This window comes from Monodelphis domestica, chromosome 6 (genome assembly GCF_027887165.1).
Source record: "Monodelphis domestica isolate mMonDom1 chromosome 6, mMonDom1.pri, whole genome shotgun sequence".
NCBI lineage: Eukaryota > Metazoa > Chordata > Mammalia > Didelphimorphia > Didelphidae > Monodelphis > Monodelphis domestica.
Genome location: NC_077232.1, coordinates 56,378,956 through 56,398,642, shown reverse-complemented (window position 1 = coordinate 56,398,642; position 19,687 = coordinate 56,378,956). Strand labels below are relative to the sequence as shown.

Sequence of the window (19,687 nt, the reverse complement as noted above, 5' to 3'; positions counted from 1 at the left end):
AAATATTTTCCCCCCTAAGCCATACATTGGAAGATTTTACTTTCCTATAGCCCTTTATATAAGCAAGTCAACCTCTTAGTAGGGATAACATATGCCTTGCTAGAGATAAGTCAAGTGGCTTTTTACCATTGTTTAGCAAAGAGTTGCCACTTTGTACCTTCCACATGGTAGACACTGAATAGTACATATTCCCTGGTGTTGCTGATTAGGATTCCATATTGACTAGTGGTAAACAATTACATTGAAATAGAGAGCAATGATGCCCCTTCTTGGTTATGAGTTTGATGACAAACTAGTTCCATTAAGATAGGGACTGAAACAAACCTCCTCTGCAATATTAATCTTAATGATTGGTCACAGACTAGAGCTCGGATTCATAAATTGGAGTCTATGGACTTTTGTTTTTAATACTTTGATAACTATCTCACTACCATCATTTCTCTTTTATTTTTATCTTATATATTTTATCTCATACATTTAAACCTGTTATTCTGAGAAAAGGTCTGGTAAAGGATTCCATGACAGAAGGTATCAAGAACCCTTGGACTAGAGTATTGCAAGGAATAGAAAAGAAAATAAATGTAAATAACAGAGTATATGCAAGATGTGTAGAGAACAGACAAAGGTAAACTATAAGGGGGAAAGCATTAGTAGCTGTGGTAACCAGAAAAGGCCTCCCACTGCAGCTGGGATTTGCCTGAAGGAAGAAGGAGAAGTAGGTAAGCAGAGGTGAAGAGGGGGAGAGCATTTAGGGCATGGGAGCCACTAGTAAAAAAGCATGGAGGTCTGAGAGGGAACTTTGTGTCTGAGCAATAGTAAGGAGACCAGTTTCCCAGAAAGTGTGTGGATAGCAGTGAAATAGAAGAAACCTGGAAAAGTTTGAAGGGGTCACAATTGTAAAGAGCTTTAAATGTCTAATGGGTTCCAATTAAATCAGGAAACTGATTATCCCAAAAAGGAAGTAGTTTGTACAATGTTCCCCTGTAAGCTTCAAACTGATTATCACAAAAAGGAAGTGGTTTGTACAATGTTCCCTTGTAAGGCTCCCAAACCAAATAAGCTTGGTTATAGTTGAATCTCAGACTACTGATCCATAAGTGGAAAATGTACAAAATAGAGAGAAAGAGAGACAGTGAGAGAGACAGAGAGAGGGAGGGAGGGAAGGAGAAATGGAGGAAGGGAGAGGAAGAGGCTTAGAAAGTTATTTCCTCACAAGCTTAGGTAGTGCACACATTTTTATTATTCTACAGATGAGGAGCTTGAGACTCAGAAAGGGAATCCAGCTTGCTCATAGTAACACAGACTTTGACTCTACACCCAATGTAGTCTTCATGCAGGCAATTGTTATTCAGTCATTTCTGTCCCTTTGTGACCCCAAATGAGGTTTTCTTGACGAAAATGCTGAAGTAGCTTGCCATTTCCTTCTCTATTTAATTTTACAGGTGAGGAAACAGAGGCAAACAGGGTTAAATGACTTTCCCAGGCTCATGCAGCTAAAAAGTGTCTGAATCCAGATTTGAACTTAGATCTTCTTGACTCCAGTTCCTTTACTCTATCCACTGAACCACCTAACTAACCATATCAAGGAGAGATAGATAGTTAAACTTTAAACTGGCTTGTGTTTGTAGTGTTTCTGAAAAAATAAAATCCCTGACTTAAATGCCAAGGGCTTTTACAAATGAAATATTGTGCCATCTTTTGAGTTTCGTGTTACAAAGAATAGCTTAGATCTTGAAAACCAAAAAAAAAAAAATAGAGTTGAGAGGAAAATCGCAGAATGTAGCTGTTCTGCAGTTAATTTTTTTCTTCTCTTCCTGCCCCCTAAATATCATCATATCTCTTGACAATTTTATAAATGGTTTTCCTTTGACAATTAAAAAAATCCACCACCCTTCACCAGTTGTACAGGTCAGGTTTTTCTTGGCCACAAACCCAGTCTACGGTTCTTTGAAAACCAACTTACTGGATCATTTTCGAAGCAGCCACATGCTTAACATCTCTCAGAGATAATGAACTTCAGCTTTGGAACTTCGCTGAACTCGAGTTTCTTCTGTCTTCACTCCAAGAAACGTCAAAGGTTCCTGCCTCAAGTCCCCCTCCACTCCTGTGATCATTTAAACTCACAGAACCACCTTTTTGAGCAATTGAATTCTTCACCATTTTTTGATTCTACATTCTGCTAACATGCCAGGGATCTGTAGGGTGTATCTGTTTGTGTAGGAATAAACAAGCAGTCAGTTAACAAGCATTTATTAGGAAATTTATTAAACTACTTAGCAATACAAAGACAAATATGAAATAGCCTTTGACTTGAAAGAGTTTACATTCTGTCATGGGAGTACATAGAGAATGTGTACAAAAAGAACACAAAGTAATTTTGGAAAACAGAATTCTAGGGACTGGAGGGATCAGAAAAGGGTTCTTGTAGAAAGTAGTGTGTAGCATATACTTGCTCTTTCTTTTTTTCTTTTTTAACCCTTCCCTTCCATTTTAGAATCAATACTGCGTACTGGTTCCCAGGCAAGTCAGTAAGGGCTGGGCAATGGAAGTTAAGTGACTTGCCCAGGATCACATAGCTAAGAAGTGTCTGAGGCCAGAATCGAACCTACTATCTCTGGGTCTGGGTCTCAATCCATTGAACCACCTAACTGTCCCCCCTCCCCACTCTCTTAATTGCTAGAGATTTCAGTTATTCCAAAACACTATTTATCTCATGAATAAAGCAGTTCTTAAGACAATCACCTACCAGCTTCCCAAAACAAGTAGCTTTGATTGTACTTAAATTTTAATGGTCTTTGTGGTCTATGCTTGTGGGAAATGAGGTGGCATAGTGGACCAGGCTTGAAGTTAGGAAGACTTGAGTTCAAATCCAACCTTTAGACACTTACAGTTATGTGACCCTGAGCAAGTCACTTAATTCTGTTTGCCTTAGTTTCCTCATCTATAAAGTGAGCTGAATCTTAAAGGAAACAAGCAACCCTAAAAGGTAAATTTGAAGGAGCAGTACATTCTTGAGATGGAACATGGAATGTCATGTGTGAATACCAAGATGGCCTCTTTAACTATAGAATGCAGGAAAGAGAATCATGGTTAATTAAGGTTAGAAAAGTAGGAAACCATGTAGTAAAGAGCTTTATATGCAAGGGGGGGAGAGGGAGGAGGGGAGAGAGAGATACAGAGAAAGAGAGGGAGAGAGGGGGGGAGAGAGAGAGGGAGAGGAAGAAGAAGAGAGAAAGAGAGGGGGGTTCTGTTTTATCCTCATGTCAAGGGTCCCACTACATTAAAGGAAGGAAAATTGATATGAAATTTCCTTCTTTAGATCAATGTTGTGATTTGCTGGTGGAACTAATGCCCATTCATCTATTGAAAGTGCAGGGGAAAGACCCTTTTCGGCTAAATTTCTCAAACGATGACATTATAATTTCATATCTTACTCCATAGACCTTAATTAGAATCTTTAGGCAACAATGCTCCAGAAAAGAAGTTTCTCCCATAAAATTATTTCAACCTGGAAGGTGGGAGGGAGATGACCCTAGAGGTCATTCTTTTACCTTCTCAAGAAATGAGAAACAATGACACTTGCACATGAATAGGATTGTGCTTTGCTTCACATCTGCATTTTCTCAATTTTTTTCTTTTGATTTTGGAAAATAAAAATTGCCTTTAAACTACTTAGTCATAAGCATCTGCTCATTAAAACAAACAGAAAAACCTCCCTCTTTGGACCCATGATTGAGTCCTACTCAGCAGTGCTACGCAGTACATCCTGCTTGCTGAAGCTCTTAAATATGGAAAATTTCAAGAATGTTTGCCCTCTGGTCTTTAAAAATATTAAAGATTACCTATTACAGGTGTTAGCCAATAGCATCCTACTACATGGGAGGCCATTCAGTGTAGAAGATAGTATCCTGGTCTTAGAGTCAGGAAGACAACCTGGGTTCCCATCCCACCCCAAAGACTCATTAGTTGCCTGACCTTGAGCAACTCACTTGTGTCTAGTCTCAGTTTTTCTATCGATAAAGGGGATCAGCTTACTTAGTTCCCTGACAGGATTGTGAGGACAAAATGAGATAGTATGTGTAAAGTATTTCATAAAAATAAAAGCTACATAAATTTATTATTGTTGTTTTTTGTTAGTCCACTTTTCTCATTTCCAACCCCCCATCAGAAAACATTTGAAAAACAGTCCAAATAGTTAACATGCAGCAAGTATGGATGCTGAAGATGGAGATGATAATTTCTGACATTGACATAGTATTCTAAGGTTTGCAAAGCACGCTTCATGCATCATCCATTTTTTTCCTCATTTACTGTTGGTTGAATTGGAAATCCAATGAGATAAATTGGCTAGCTCCAAGCAATCTCTGCAAGCAGATCCATTAATCATTCTCTGCTTTTCTCTAGCATTTCTGAATGTACAGATAGTGAGGCAGAGACGGTGATGCAGTTACGTAATGAGCTGAGGGACAAGGAAATGAAGCTCACTGATATCCGCCTCGAAGCTCTCAGCTCAGCCCACCAGCTCGATCAGCTCCGAGAAGCCATGAACAGAATGCAGGTGAGGATGGGTAGAGGGCATGTCCTCCTGAAGTCTGCAATGGCTTTCAAGATAGATATCCAAGGTGACTGTGCTGAGGTTGTCCTAGCTGCACAGAGTCCTTCCCGCCCTGATCTCTTTCTTAAGAGTCTGACTTTTATTATTAGTCTATTATATTACATTATAACTATATTATGCTATCATTATACATTATTATTAATAAGTATACTTCTGAAAAACTTATTATATAATCCTTTAGACTTTGGTCAAGAGATATCCCATGGGAGAGGGAAGTGAGGAGGCAGCCAGTAAATATCTTATTTTTTTTATTATTTATTTTAAGACTATGTATTAGTTCTGAGGCAGAAGAGTGGTACATACTAGACAATGAAGGTTAAGGGACTTGTCCAGGGTCACACAGCTGGGAAGTGTTTGAGGCCAGATTTGAACTAGGATCTCCTATCTCTAGGCCTGGCTCTCAACCCACTGAGCAACCCAGCTGCCCCCCCCCCAACATCTTTTTTTTTAATTTTATATTTAATTTTTATTTTTTCCTCAATTACATGTAAACAAAAAAATCTTTTTAAATCTTAAAACCCTACCTTCTGCCTTAGAATCAATACTTTATCCACTGAGTCACCTAGCTCCTCTCTAAAATTCATTTTTTAAAATTTTGAGTTTCAAATTCTCTAACTGCCTTCCTCTACTCCACTTTCTTTGAGAATGCAAGATTTTGCACATGTAGTCATGCAAAACATGTCCATATTAGCCATTTGCACAAGAAAACTCAGTCCAAAAAATAATATTAATAAAGTTTTGGGGGGTTTTAAGTATGCTTCAATCTGTATTCAGACTCCATCAATTTTTTTGCTGAGGTAGATAGCATTTTTCATCACAAGTCTTTTAGAATTGTTTTGGATCGTTGTATTTCAGCATTTATTAAGCATTTAACTAAGTGTTGGAAATATAAAGACGGGGAAAAAATAGTCCCTGCCCTCAAGAATCTTACATCTAATGGGGATATGTTAAGAACTAAATGTAGAAAAGATGGACTATAATCTCAGAGATAAGGCACTAGCTGCTGAAGGAATCTAAAAAGCCCTATTTCCATACCCACTTTCATGATGATCAAGAGTGTGGGATAGCAAGTTGCCCATATCTTGGTGTGCCACCACTGCATATTAGGAAGTTGGAAACAGGAATGCCAGGATTGGGGAGAGTGGGAGAGACAGACAGACAGACAGACAGACAGACAGACAGACAGAGACATCCCTAGACAAGAAGATATCTTGAATTTAGCTTTCCCTTGCATTTCTGTCATTTAGTTCCCTTGGTATATTGGAGGTCTATGGCCATATCATCCTGATAATCCCGTGATATCAGAAGCTAAACAAGATCAGTCCTGATCAATACTTAGATGGAAGGGATCAGGGGCATGGGCTGAAGTTTTTCAACTTTGGTGCTTCGTAGCAATGAATTCTTTTTTTTTTAAGCCCTTATTTTCTATCTTAGAATTGATTCTAAGTATTGGTTCCAAGGCAGAAGAGTAGTAAGGGCTAATCACTTTAGATTAAAGTGACTTGTCCATGGTCACCTAGCTAGAAAGTATCTGAGCCCAGATTTGACCCCAGGATTTCTCACCTCTAGGCCTGACTCTTTATCTACTGAGCCACCTAGTTGCATCTGTGACCATGAATTCTTAAAAAACTATATCAATGAATTGGGCAGAAAATCAATCAATCATTAAGCATTTACTAAGTATCTACTGTGTGCCAGGCACTATGCTAAGTTTATTTTATTATTTTTATGTATTTGTTTATTTTGTCTAAATATATAATTATATTATTATTTATGTTTTATATATTATTGATATATCATTTATTATATTTTATGTTATTATATTATATATGTATAATATCACACACACACAAGAGCCACAAGCAATTGTGGAGTCTAAGAAAAACCTCGTGGTGGAGGTAGCATTTAAAAAGAGTTTTGAGGTAAACTAGGGATTCCAAGAGGCAAAGGTGGAAAGGAGAGTGTATTCTAGGCTTGGGGCACAGCCAGTACAAGGTGAGAAATAGAAATAACATAAGTTTAGCTGAATCAAAAATTACTTGAAGGGACATAATAAAGAAGGCTGAAATGTAGGGTTTGTGTTGTTGGTTTATTTTTCCTTTGGGATAGGAAGGGCTATAAATGCACTTGATTTTAAGAGTAATGCTTCAAGAATGGGAATGGGATGCTGGCTAAGGACCAAGCTAGCTAAGTTCAGACAGGGTCATCAAATTGTTGCAGGAGAATAAATTCTGGGGCCACAGGGACTTCCAGTGCAAGTTATATTATCAGAGGAGAGTTTCCACACCAAGACACTGAAGAGCCTTGAAGTATTGAAGGAAGCTAATGGAAAAACTGTCAAGACTCTAAAATGTTTGCTAGGGGCTTAGAGTGCCATACAGTATTTTTGGTGCCCCTGTTGGTCTTTGTCAAGAATTTCAAGAAGTGATCAATGGCTGGTGGCACCCTACAGCATGCATGGGATGTGACGAGGCCAGTTTGGAAAAGAGGAGAGGCAATTGTAGAAGCTTTTTAATCCTTCCCTACAGATACACAGGTTAGATGTGTCTAACAGGAATCTTTCCCTTTGATTCTTTGCAGAGTGAAATTGAGAAGTTAAAAGCTGAGAATGACAGGCTCAAATCTGAGAACCATGGTGGCAGCTGCAGCCGGGTTCCATCCCAGGTGTCCATCTCATCTTCCCCGAGGCAGTCCTTGGGCCTCTCTCAACACAGCCTGAACCTCACTGAGTCAACCAGTCTGGGTAAGTGGAGCCACAGGGCAAGATGGGACCTGCAGCTGGCTCAGTTGCCTCAGGTAGCCCTGAGCTAAAAAGATCAGAGCAAAGTAAAAGGTGAAAGGTGTTGGGTGTATGAGTGCATGGGAGTGTGTGTGTGTGTGTGTGTGTGTGTGTGTGTGTGTGTGTGTGTGTGTGTGTGTGAGAACATCTGTGTGTGCTGGCCACTGACATGAGCCCAGCCTTCAGAATGTCACCATGCTTGGCTTGAATTCTTCCCCCGACCCCCAACTCCCCTAGCTCCAAGCTTAGCTTTTGCCCTGTGCTGAATTGTGTTCTGAACCATTTTCAAACGCTGACCTGCAAGATGAATGCCGTGTATGAAGAACGATGACATGTTGCTGGGGTCATAGCTTTGTATGATGTTCCCACCTTAAAAATTGATTCCAGGCTGGTGGAAAGATCAATAATTTTGATCTGTATTTTTTCCTGTTCCACATACAAAGGCTTGTGCTTTTTTTTATTTATTTCATTTATTTGTTTTTTCCCATGAGGCTGCTGTGACTTTTTAGTTTAGGCTTTCTCTGCTAAAAAAAAAAAAAAGTGCGTGACCAGCCTTTTGATTTCTTTGGTTCTCTCATTGGTTTCTGTTGGTTCATGTCCCATTTCCTTCCTCCGACCATCTGATTTATTCTGCTGCCACCCTCGTGGTGATGCCAGGAATCCGGCTTCGCTGTCCGTGTGTGGCTAAAAGAGGCTGTTGGTGTTTTCCATTCGCAGACATGTTGCTGGATGACACTGGTGAATGCTCGGCACGGAAAGAAGGAGGCAGGCATGTTAAGATAGTTGTCAGCTTACAGGATGAAATGAAATGGAAGGAGGTTAGTTTGATCCCTTTCCCTGCTCCTATTGCCTTCTGCCCTTTCCCATTCCCCCTAGGTAGAAATACCTAGTTTAGTGACTTAATCATAAACTATATCACCTTGATGCTTTATGGTTCTTTTGGCATTGCTACTAACATTGTCTTTTTCTTAACCAGCCCCCCTCCAACAATCCCAGAAACATTGGATTTGACTGATGAAAATTAAACTAACGCAATTATTAGGAGCTCTTTTGCCTAGTTATATGCCACAGATAATCTAAACGGACGGATAAATATTTACAGAATTATAACTTGCCCAGACAGGAGAAGAGGAAAGAGAATACTTAAATAACCCTATGTCAGAAAGAGAAATGGAACAAACCATCTACAAATGAGCTCCCTAACAAAGTAGGGCTAACAAAATACTTTGATACGATGACAAAATACTTAGATACAATTACAACTAGCAAGAAGCTCTTTCCTTTTTTTAGTGAATATTCCACATCTGGCAAATACAAAACTATTCCCATGTTATACTTTTAAAGTTATTGTAATTAACTTTACCCATTCATCAGGCACTGAAAAGTCTCTAAAGTTCACAGATGGTGAAAGCACTTCAAAGCCCACTAAGCCCATTTGAAAAATTCAAGGCATGTAAATAATTGAACCAAAATAAATTGACCCAGTGTGCCAGTTATACTATAGGACCCTCATAAACAGTGGTGGAAAGACCTGACACATATTACAGAAGTTTAGAGGACCGAAAATGAGGCTCGGGGCATGAGCTATAGCCCTGTTTTCTATTATGTGTCAATTCTTAGCACCACTGACTAGAACCTATCTTTGGAGATCATGTGGAGTGAATCGAATTTCAAGGAATACAGTCTTTTCTCCTATAAGGCTGTGGCTACTTTGTGGAGAAAACAAATAGTCTACATTTGTATAGGTATACTGTTAGATTAAGAGTAAAATGGCTGTCTTACAGCAGAACCTCACAGCTTCCCACTTTAGGCATTTTTTTTTAGAATTACAGTATTATGAGACTAACACTGGATTAGAGCCAGGCATTCAATAAGCATTTTTTAAGAGGCAGGTAGGCTGCACAATGGATAGAGTGCCAGACTTGGAATCAGGACAACTTGTATTCTGATCTGGCCTCAGACACTTCCTAGATGTGTGACCCTGGGCATGTCATTTAACTCTGTTTGCCTAACCCTTGCCTTTCTGTCTTAGAGTTTTTACTGGGACAGAAAGTAAAGTTTTAAAAAAAAATCATTAAGTGTCTACTATGTGTCAGACACTTTGCAAAGCCCTGGGGATACAAAAAGAGATAGAAGATAATCTCTTCCTTGAAGAACTCACAACTCTACTGAGGGAGACAGAAGACTTGAGTTTTAGTCCTAACATTTATTAGCTACATAACTATGGACAAGGCACTTTAAATCTCAGTTTCTTTGTCTGGAAAATGGGGATAAGGACACTTGCCATTTCTGCCAGTAGCATGGCAGAGTAGGGAGATGAGGAATCAGAGAAATGGGGTTTAAATCCTGTCTGCAATGCTTTCTATCTGTTTTACATTGGGTAAGTCACCCTCCTAAGCCTCTGCTTTGTTATCTGGAAAGCTGGAACAGTTGGTTTCTGAGATCCAACTAAGTTCTAGGTCTAGGAGCCTATGAACATCATAGAGTTGCTGTGAGTAAAGTTTTTCGAAAATGTACACTGTTTATAATTATCTCATCTTCCCCCATTTGCTGATACTTTGGCTCAATATCATGTAACAGCCTAGACTATGTATGCAGTGTGCCCCAAGTTTTCACTGTCTGCCAAGAGAATCAGACATTTACATTTGTTACCCAGTGGCAGATCCTGTAATAGCATCGATGGTGATAACCCTGGGTGTAGAATTGTAGATTGGAAAGGATCTTTGGGAAATATCTGGTCCAGAAAGAGTGCAAATGTCAATGATAATACAAGAAATTGTCACACTTCAGTGAACCCTCTTCTGATTTGGTTTGACCACACTGAAATGTCCCCACTCACTCTGGAATCACGTGTGCTTTGAAACATACTAAGTATTTGAAACCAAGCATGGCATACACTTGTCCAATATTTGATCAAGTTTTCTTAACTGAACACCCTCTTAGTATGAGGTCACTCAGGCATGCTACTTATTCCACATTCCTTGTAGGCAGAGCTCTGTGGTCAGAGGGACCAAGGCAAGAGATAGAGCCTTTGCCCTCCATAATATTATTGTGGTGACAGAACTAATAGGAGGAAAAGTTGATAAAGAAAAACTAAGATTTGCTATTCACAAGTAACTACCCGGAAAGTCAGGTGGAGCCTGTTCATGAAGATTTTCTGGGGAAGTTTGGAAGGTGAGTTTAAAGGAAAGCTTTGCAAGAGGAAGATGGTTAAGAAGAGGTGGGAAGGACATTATGTTCTGAAGGGATAGTTCCAACGTGGAGGACCAGTTGGGTAGACTCTAGAGAAGCCAGACTCCCTGCCCTCAAGGACCTCTTAATCTGACTTATCAATATCATATAAATGTGCCATGAATAATACTGATAATATTTAGATCAAGGAAAGGCAATTTCAGAGGCAAAAAAAATCTATAAATCATTAGATCTATGTGAAGGCATCCTAGTGTAAAGGGTTTTCTTATATTGTTTTTTTTTTCCAACTAAGTGGTGGCATGCTAACTGTTCTAAACATTCTGCTGAGCCATCTCAAGATGAATAACTGGTTCTTCACTTGATTACTTTCCTTGCCCTTAGGATTCCAGGCCACACCTCTTTCTTATTGGCTGCATTGGAGTCAGTGGCAAGACCAAGTGGGATGTGCTGGATGGGGTGGTTAGACGACTCTTCAAAGTAAGTTATCCCTAAAGGTGTTAGTGATCAAACATTGGCTGCCAGAGATGGGAGTCCTTGTTTAGAGATATGGAGGGTAATATCTTACACCCTCTCTATGATTGGTCTTGACTTACTGTTTCTGTTCCTGCCTCTGAGGAGATGAATCATAAGAGTTTTGTGTCTTGTTTACTCAACAAGCATTTGCTAACTGCCTACTGCATGCAAGAGTACTACCCATGTTTATCATGGGCTGTTTGGAGATAGCCTTGTGAACACATTTCAATTCATCCTACATGATGCTGCATTGATATTCATTGATATTCCTTTATATCCATCTATCTATCAATATATCATTATTTTTATTAAATATATTATATATAATGTTATATATCAATGATATACATATATACATATGTATATATCTCAATACATTGATATTCCTTTAAAAAAGGTCTTAATGTGATACTCCCATTCTCAATGGTTCTCTTTTGTCCTTTCCTGTTTAGTATTTCAAGCCCTTCAGAATCTGGGTCCAGTCTACTATTGTTAAACTATCGGACATTACTTTCCTTCATGCACTCCTGCTTACTTGCTATCCAGTCTACATGATATTCCATCTCCTAGCTCCATGCCTATTGTTTCCTATTGGAATCTGGAATGTGCTTCTTTCTCCCTTCTGCTTCAGAGAATCCTTGGCTCCCTTCAAAGCTTAGTCTAAATGCCACATCATACAGAAAGCCCATTTTCATTCCTCCAGTTTCTAGTGTTCTCGTCTCCCCACTTCCTTCCTCATCCCTTACCTCCCATACACACATCTGAGATAATACTTTCTACATATTTTTAATCATCTTTCTACAGGTTGCTTCTCCCAATAGAATTTAAACTCCTTGAGGTCAGGTGCTATCTCAGCGTATATCTTAACACCTTGTCCAATACCTGGCACATAGTAGGTGCTTAATAAATACTTGTTCAATAAATGAATGAAAGGTCTACAAATGGGCTCAGCTAGCATTACCTGTGAGATCAAGGTCTCAACAATTTAGCTTCAAATAGAGAAAACTCTTTTTTAGCCAAATATTACATCCCTCACTTTGGTCAGTCAGCTATCAAATTATGTGTTTACAAAACTGAGCAATTTAGACTTTCTTCCATTATTGCAAAAATAACTGCAAGCTACTTCTGCCTTACTGGTGGGACCCTTCATAGATTCAGGACAGTATGGTGCTGCTGAATATCCACAGAATATTCACTGGAAGAGGAAGGGGGAGACAAGAAGAAACCTGGAGGACTCACCAAACTTTTCCCCAGTCTCAAATGATCTAGTAGTGTTAGTAGTGTTGCCAACTCAGTTACTGTATTGTTCCATTCCACCTTAGAAAAGAACATAGGACTAGGACTGAAGATAACTATTTGGATGAAACTTCCCCCTAAAATCTAAATTGATTCCTCATCTGAAATCTCTTAATCATTCCTTCCTACCTTCAAGGAGACTCATCAAAACTCAGCTGGCATTTTCCTTTTCAAAGTACGAGGACCTCCCATTTGCATGTGCCCTAATCTTTGCTGAAGCAACCCCTTAATGCTTATCCCAGGAACTTGTTTAGACACCTTTGTTCAGATGCATAGGAGGAGTTTATAGGAAAAAAGCGTCATGCCAAAGCTGTTTTCTACAGTCTCCAACTCCACTTTCAACCCTGGTAACTAGAAGTCTCTGATGAGCTTGGAAGAAGTAACTTAACTTTTCCATGCTCAGTTAACCCAGACTAAATGTACACAAACTTGTCAGAGTTTTTTTTTTCATCGCTAACCAAATAAATCATTATTTGTAAAGGCCTTAAGGAACTTTAAAAGTATCAAAAGCATTTATAGACAGCCAGCTCGTCTTCCATTTACTACAGTTTTGTTTCAACTCAGACTGTCTGAAAGAGAAGATGAGATGGTCATAAATCACGCAGTGAAAACATGAGTCACCTACAGATCTGAGCTGGAGCTTTGATCATTCTTTATTTTTTCCCCTAAATTTCTCCAGGAATACATCATTCATGTGGATCCAGCAAGTCAGCTGGGCCTGAATTCAGACAGTGTTCTAGGATACAGCATTGGGGAAATCAAACGGACCAACACTCCAGAGACTCCTGAGCTGCTACCCTGTGGCTATTTGGTTGGAGAGAATAACACCATCTCAGTTTCTATCAAAGGTAATTAGGCCAAATGCAGAGTTCAGAGCTCCTAGCTTGTTAGTTGTCTCTCTCATTTTAACACTTGGCAGAAGGAAATATAATTGCATTCCCCCCCCCCCCACTACAATTGTTCTTAAAATGCCTTTAGTCCTTTAAAATAATCCCAAAGGATTGCAGAGGGCTACTGTTTTATTGCTGGAATTTGATACAAAGAGACCCCATTAGCCTCATGACTTTAAAAAGATGGGTTTTACAGGGGGATTGCCCCATCTCTAAAATAGGGATAATAAAAGCAGAACTACCAAGGCCAATGTTAAGAATCAAATGAGACAAAAGATGTCCATGGTTTTATAAAACAACATGAGCATCAACTTATCCTCTTACAGAAGAAATGCGACTTAACTAATTAACATAGGAATATCTGCCCCAAATGCCTGCTCCTTAGATTACAGTGGGAAAATATACAATAGGTTACTCTGATTCAATAGGGTATCAATACAAATTTATTTTTAAAATTAAAATGAAATGTTTTAGATCTATGAGCCTTTGTGCAAAGGTATCTTGAATACTTTCTGTTATCAGAATTCAGTCATGGGGAACAATCGAGGCTCATTTAAAACTATATTCCCAGTTCTGTTGTTGTCGTCAGCCTGTATGATATTAAAGTTGGACTTGGTGCCTTCTGGAGATGAAGAATGTGCAAATGGACAGCTAGGTGGCTCAGTGAATAGAGTGTCAGGCCTGGAGATGGGAGATCTTAGGTTCAAATCTGGCCTCAAATAATTCCTTTCTTATCTGGACCAGGACAAGTCACTTGAACCTCATTTGCCTAGCCCTTACTACTCTTTTGACTTGGAATCATTCTCAATATTGATTCTAAGACAGAAAGCAAGGATTTTTTTTTTAAACGTAGAGATTTCTTCCCAAAATGTTCAGGCTAGTACAGACAATTTAGTTCAATCTGCAGGGAATCAGGTATGAAGCTATTATAGCCTGTCTGTCCTGAAGATGAGCCTCTTCCCTAAGTCATGTGTACCTAGAGCCATGGCAAATGGTAAAATCTAAATAGATTGCTAATCTGAAATTTCTCGGTCATTGATTTACTTTCAAGAAGACTTTTATCCATATTCAACTGGCATATTCCTTATCAAAGCACCAGGGCCTCTTATTTTTACCCATCTCTGAGAGCTATAGAGACATAGTAGAAAACAAGATGAACCTGGATATAGGAAGCCTAAATCCTAGCCTCCCTTAAAAACCGTGCTCACTAACAGAAAAGTTAATTAATTTCTCAGAGCCTTATTTTCTTCTTCCGTAAAATGGGGGAATGATATTCATTTTCTTCCATAGGTTTATTTCGGGGAAAGCACTTTATAAGCCTTAGAATATTAGGTAAACATGAATTACTACTGTTAAAATTATCATTATTACTATCCCCACTGAATGATCTGTTATATCTAAAGTGTATAGAATTATTATTTCTTTAGTTTCTTGAGTTTCAGGAGTGTGAGAGTTTTGTTTTCTAAGTCATTCTGTTCACTTCCTTCCCTCACCTAGACATAATACAAGGTTCAGGCTTGTTGCAGTGGAAAGAATGCTGACTTTGGAGTTAAAGAATCTAGGTTCAAGTCCTACATTGCCTTTGATGCTTACTAATTCTGTTACCGTGGGCAAATCACTTCTCTATGCTGGCTTCAGTTATATCATCTGTAAAATAGGGGAGTTGCTCTGGGTGATTTTTGAAACCCTTTTCAAATCTGTTTCTACAATTCTAAGATCTACAATCCTACGATCTGACCCAGTCAGGATTATTTCTAGACACAACTCCTGGAGAGACTTGGCTCCTCCAAAATTAAGTCATTTCAACATTATAAACTGCAGGGATTTCCCAATGTCAGTGAGAAGCCATATTTCTCCAATTCTAAAACAGATGTATCTTATTTTACCCAGGCTCCTGTTTCCTAGAAAAGGTATATCCTTGGAATTTGAATGAATCAAATCTGTTCCTCCTGGCATCATCACTTCACTTTTTTTTAGCATTTTTTATGGTTTTTTAGCAAAGTTTTGCATTCTTTAAGGTTAAATTCTTTGATCCATTACCAACAAGGAGGTATGAAGAGATACTTTATGGAAGGAGAGACTTTCTCTTTTGGGATGTGCTCTCATTAGAGTTGTAGAAATAGAAATCAGATTGCAAAGAATTGAAGGAGGAAGTGGGTGCAAAGTATGACTGGGTTATTCAGAGCTATCCTTTCCAAGAACTCATTCTCTGAAGGGTCATTTTAAGGCATTTAGTAAGCCAATGATCCAGGGTAGTTGGATCATAAGACGGGATCAGAGGAACCCATAGGCAAAAGGCTGCCAAGCTAGTCATGACAATTCAGCAAACATTTAGTGAGAGCCTCTCATATGTAAGATGTGCTTAGGTTCTGAGGAGGCAGAGAAGCCTAAGAATATAATTCATATATTTCCCTGACTTTAAAGAACTCATACAGTTACTAGAAGAGATTAGATAGGTACCTAACACAATGTAGAATGACATACTTATGACAAGAGAGAATTAAAGAAAAGTACTTTGGGTGTAGAAAGAGCAGAGTCAGTTATCTCTGCTTTCTACCCTGAAATGAAGAAATAAGGCAGCTAGCAGGGGAGGAAATTTTCATATCAGAGAATAGTAGAGAATTCAAGGCAGAGGAAAGAGCAGAGTCCAGATATAGAGGCAAGAAAACATATGAAACATGTGTGGAATGATGAGTGTCCACTTTGACTGAAGCATGGGGTATATGTAGAGAGACTGTGAGTAGTAAGCTTCCAGGTTAGGACCAAAATTGTGAATGTCCTTGCATACTAGGTTGAGCGGTTTGGACTTTATTCTTGGGGTAGCAATCATGAACAAGTTATTGGAAGATTGGGATGGAGAAGGAAAGAATAGGGGTTGGTGGCCAGAGATGTGCTCCTAGAAGAAAAATCTAGAAATAGGATGGTAGGATGAATAGGTGAAAAGAAAGTTTGGAGAAAGAGGAACCAGTAGTCTTTGCAAAAATGTAACAAAGTCCTGAATTAGACTAGGGTGTTGGAAAGGAGAGAGCATACAGTATTTGGTGTTTGAATTATATTATAATGATTTACTTTTTGTTTTCATTCTCTGTGTGTTAAAAGACGTGAGAATCTGACGAGTTTTTAAAGATGGCTATTGGCTTCCCTGCTGTCTCCTTTGTATTCTACTTTGATGTAGATAAAGAGATATATAACAGGCCAGGACGCAGGGTCCAGGTAATCTAGAGAGAGAGAGAGAGATTTGTGAGACACTGAGGTCCAATTAGAAAATGGGTAAAGTCCTGGGAATCAGTTAATGTAGAGGAAGAAGACAAATATTAGTGAGGCAGGGGAACAAAATCTAGAAAGTTAATAAAATCCCTCCTCTCAGACCTCCCTGAAGGAAGATAAGATATAAATAGCAGTAACTGTAATACACAATAATGCATAATAATTTCAGTAAAGAGCTCCGAGGTCCAAAGGATAAAAGACCATTACTAATAAGAGGATATAAAAGACTTCATGGAAGAAGGGATTTTTGCATAGATACATTATCATAAAAGTCTTAGCAATGGAAACTTCTCTCCATCTCTCCTTTCTCTTCTAGTGTCTGTCTGTCTCTCTGTCTCTCTCTTCCCACCCTCATATCTGTTAATTTCTGCCAGTCACACCCCCAAGAATTGTCTTAAGGCTCAAATAAGATAACTTGTATGATTTCCTTTTCAACCTTTAGAGTCGGTTGTTTTTATTCAAGGGAAATTTTACCCTTTGCATTTCTCTCCCAAATACAGGGCTCTCTGAAAACAGCCTGGACTGTCTGGTCTTTGAATCTCTTATCCCCAAACCCATCCTTCAGCGGTATGTCACCCTTCTGACAGAGCACAGGCGGATTATCCTCTCTGGACCCAGTGGAACTGGAAAAACTTACCTGGCTAACCGTCTGTCTGAATACATGGTCCTCCGAGAGGGACGGAAGTTGGTAGATGGAGTCATTTCCACCTTCAATGTAGACCATAAATCTAGCAAGGTGAGAGAATCAGATTAAGTGCCAAGCATGAACTTCACCTGACTCTTGTCAGATGATTGACAATTTCCATAAATAGTGAAACCACCTTTCCATACCCTACATTTTATTTTATTTTTTACTAATTTATTTTTTTCTGGTATATGCATGAATTATCATGCAAAAATGTATTTCCATATTGTTCATTTTTGTAAATGAATAATCTTATAAAACCAAAACCCTAAAACATATACCCAAGTTTGTAATGAAAAATCGTATGCTTTCACCTGCATTCTGACTCCAACAATTCTTTTTCTGGAGATAGATAGCATTCTTTGTCAAAAGTCCTTCAGAATTGTCCCTGATCATTGCATTGCAAAGCCTATCGTTTAAAGATTGGGTCAGATTTATCTTCACAGCTTCACTTTTATGCCTTTCTAGCCCCCAATTATAAAGAACCTGGAACAAAAACAACAGTGATTCAAATAAATGAAAAAACATTTCTTAAGCCCTTAGTATGTACTAAACCCTGGGAATGTAAAGACACTATGCCTGCCCTCAAACAGCTTACACTCTAATAGGAGACAAGACACATAAGTTAGTATTGACCAGGGAGGAAAGTTGCAGGGATGGGGAATGGGTTGTCATACCCTTCTCAGGAGCGATGGCAGAATTGATTTGATTGTGTTTGGTACCCAAACTAGGAGAGGTAAGAACAGGCTCTGTACATGCAACTGATGAGAAAGAGTCCGGGGAGTGAAGTGAAAGGTGGCTGAAGCCTGAGCCTAGTATAATGGACCACTATGGTAACCACCAATGAAAACTTTTTGGGTACCTACATCCCAAAATTTGAACTGTGTTTGCAGAGCAAAATCTAATTTTCCTTTTAATTTCATGAAAACCAAGAAACTTGTTTGGATACTGGCTAATTCTAGAGTGGGGGGAAAAAAAAAACATTTGTTTTCTCCAGACATAGAGTAGTATTATTGATAAAGCTGGAATTTAAAAGACCATTCACTCAATTGTGAACCAAAGAATCAGGCTTTGCTTTGAGTTAGCTACATGACTTTGGACACAAAGTTACAATTAACCCCATTCCTCTGAGCCTCAGTTTCCCCAATCTGCAAAATAAAGGGACGGGAAGATTCCATCTATATCATCACTTTCAACACTAATATTCTGACAGCTTTTGCCTGACTAAAATTTATCCATGCAGTATTTGGGGTCCTAAACTATTCTTAATTGAAGCCTGAAAGAAATCCATAAATCCTGCTCCTTGGGATGGTATGGTGATAGAATACAGGCTACATAAGTGTGGGAGGAATTTGGGAGAGAATATCAAGCCTATTTTTATAGCAAAAAGCTATTTTTTTATTTATGTGCAATCTCAAATTTAATATTTCAGAGGGAAAAATCATTAGCTTTGAAATTTTCTATGGGATCCTTAATCATGTCACATGGAACACTGGGGTTTCATGGAACACAGTTTGGAAGGATAGTAAGAGCAGTTTCGGCTTTTGCTGTTCCTAAGCTGCCATCTTGACTACCACTTTTGGAACACAGTTTAGCAAAAATTACATTCTTTGAAAAAGCAAAGAATTAACAGTATGCTTTTTATTAAGTGCTCAACTAGTACCCATATTGGGTTAAGAAATGACTTTGTATGGTAGAAAGCAAGCTGGATTTTGGAGTGGACTAGGTTTGAATCCCAGTTTCACTATTTTCTTACTTGTGTGGCTGTAAGCAAGTCAATTTAACTTCTGGGGCCTCAGTTCCTTCATCTGCAAAATAAGGGAATTGAGCTAGACCTTCTAGCTTTAAATCTATGATCCTCTAAAACTTAAAAGGATAAAACATAGGTTTAGAAACATCAGGACCTCCCAAGAGAGGCTGGATTCTCCATGAAGGGACCTCTCACCAGCTTGCTCCTACTTTGCTCTTCACTGTGTCCTTTGTAGGAACTCCGTCAGTACCTGTCTAACCTTGCCGATCAGTGCAATAGTGAAAACAGCCCTGTGGATATGCCTCTAGTCATCATTCTGGACAACCTCCATCATGTCAGTTCCTTGGGTGAGATCTTCAATGGGCTTCTGAACTGCAAATACCATAAATGGTAAGGACATACTAGGAACCTTATGGGCCCCTGCTAGCCACTGACCCAGATAGATAATTTGGTGAAACTGAGTGCCAACTGATTAATAAAGCAATACAGCAATGAATTTTTCATGTGACTTACTGGGTGGTTTTTTAGATGCTAAAAGATCTACACACTGGATACAAATACAATGGTGTTGATCTAGGTTGGGCTTGATGAGATCTACTGGAATGGAAATGGGAGGTCCTGGGTTCAAATCTGGCCTCAGACACTTTCTAGCTGTGTGATCCTGGGCAAGTCACTCAACCTCCATTGCCTAACCCTTACC

The 19,687-nt window shown here is 38.9% G+C and overlaps 1 protein-coding gene across 9 annotated transcripts in view; it reads left to right on the top strand.

The window, feature by feature from the left end:
- Positions 1–19,687, top strand: part of NAV2 (neuron navigator 2) — a 479,248-nt gene that overhangs the window by 438,244 nt on the left and 21,317 nt on the right. For all 9 annotated transcript variants that reach the window (XM_001368048.4, XM_056802030.1, XM_056802028.1 and 6 more), the window contains 7 exons: positions 4,405–4,558; positions 7,196–7,358; positions 8,112–8,212; positions 10,968–11,063; positions 13,075–13,243; positions 17,053–17,288; positions 19,223–19,377. In XM_001368048.4, coding sequence (XP_001368085.2) covers positions 4,405–4,558; positions 7,196–7,358; positions 8,112–8,212; positions 10,968–11,063; positions 13,075–13,243; positions 17,053–17,288; positions 19,223–19,377 — 1,074 coding nt within the window. The remainder of the gene's footprint in view (positions 1–4,404; positions 4,559–7,195; positions 7,359–8,111; positions 8,213–10,967; positions 11,064–13,074; positions 13,244–17,052; positions 17,289–19,222; positions 19,378–19,687) is intronic.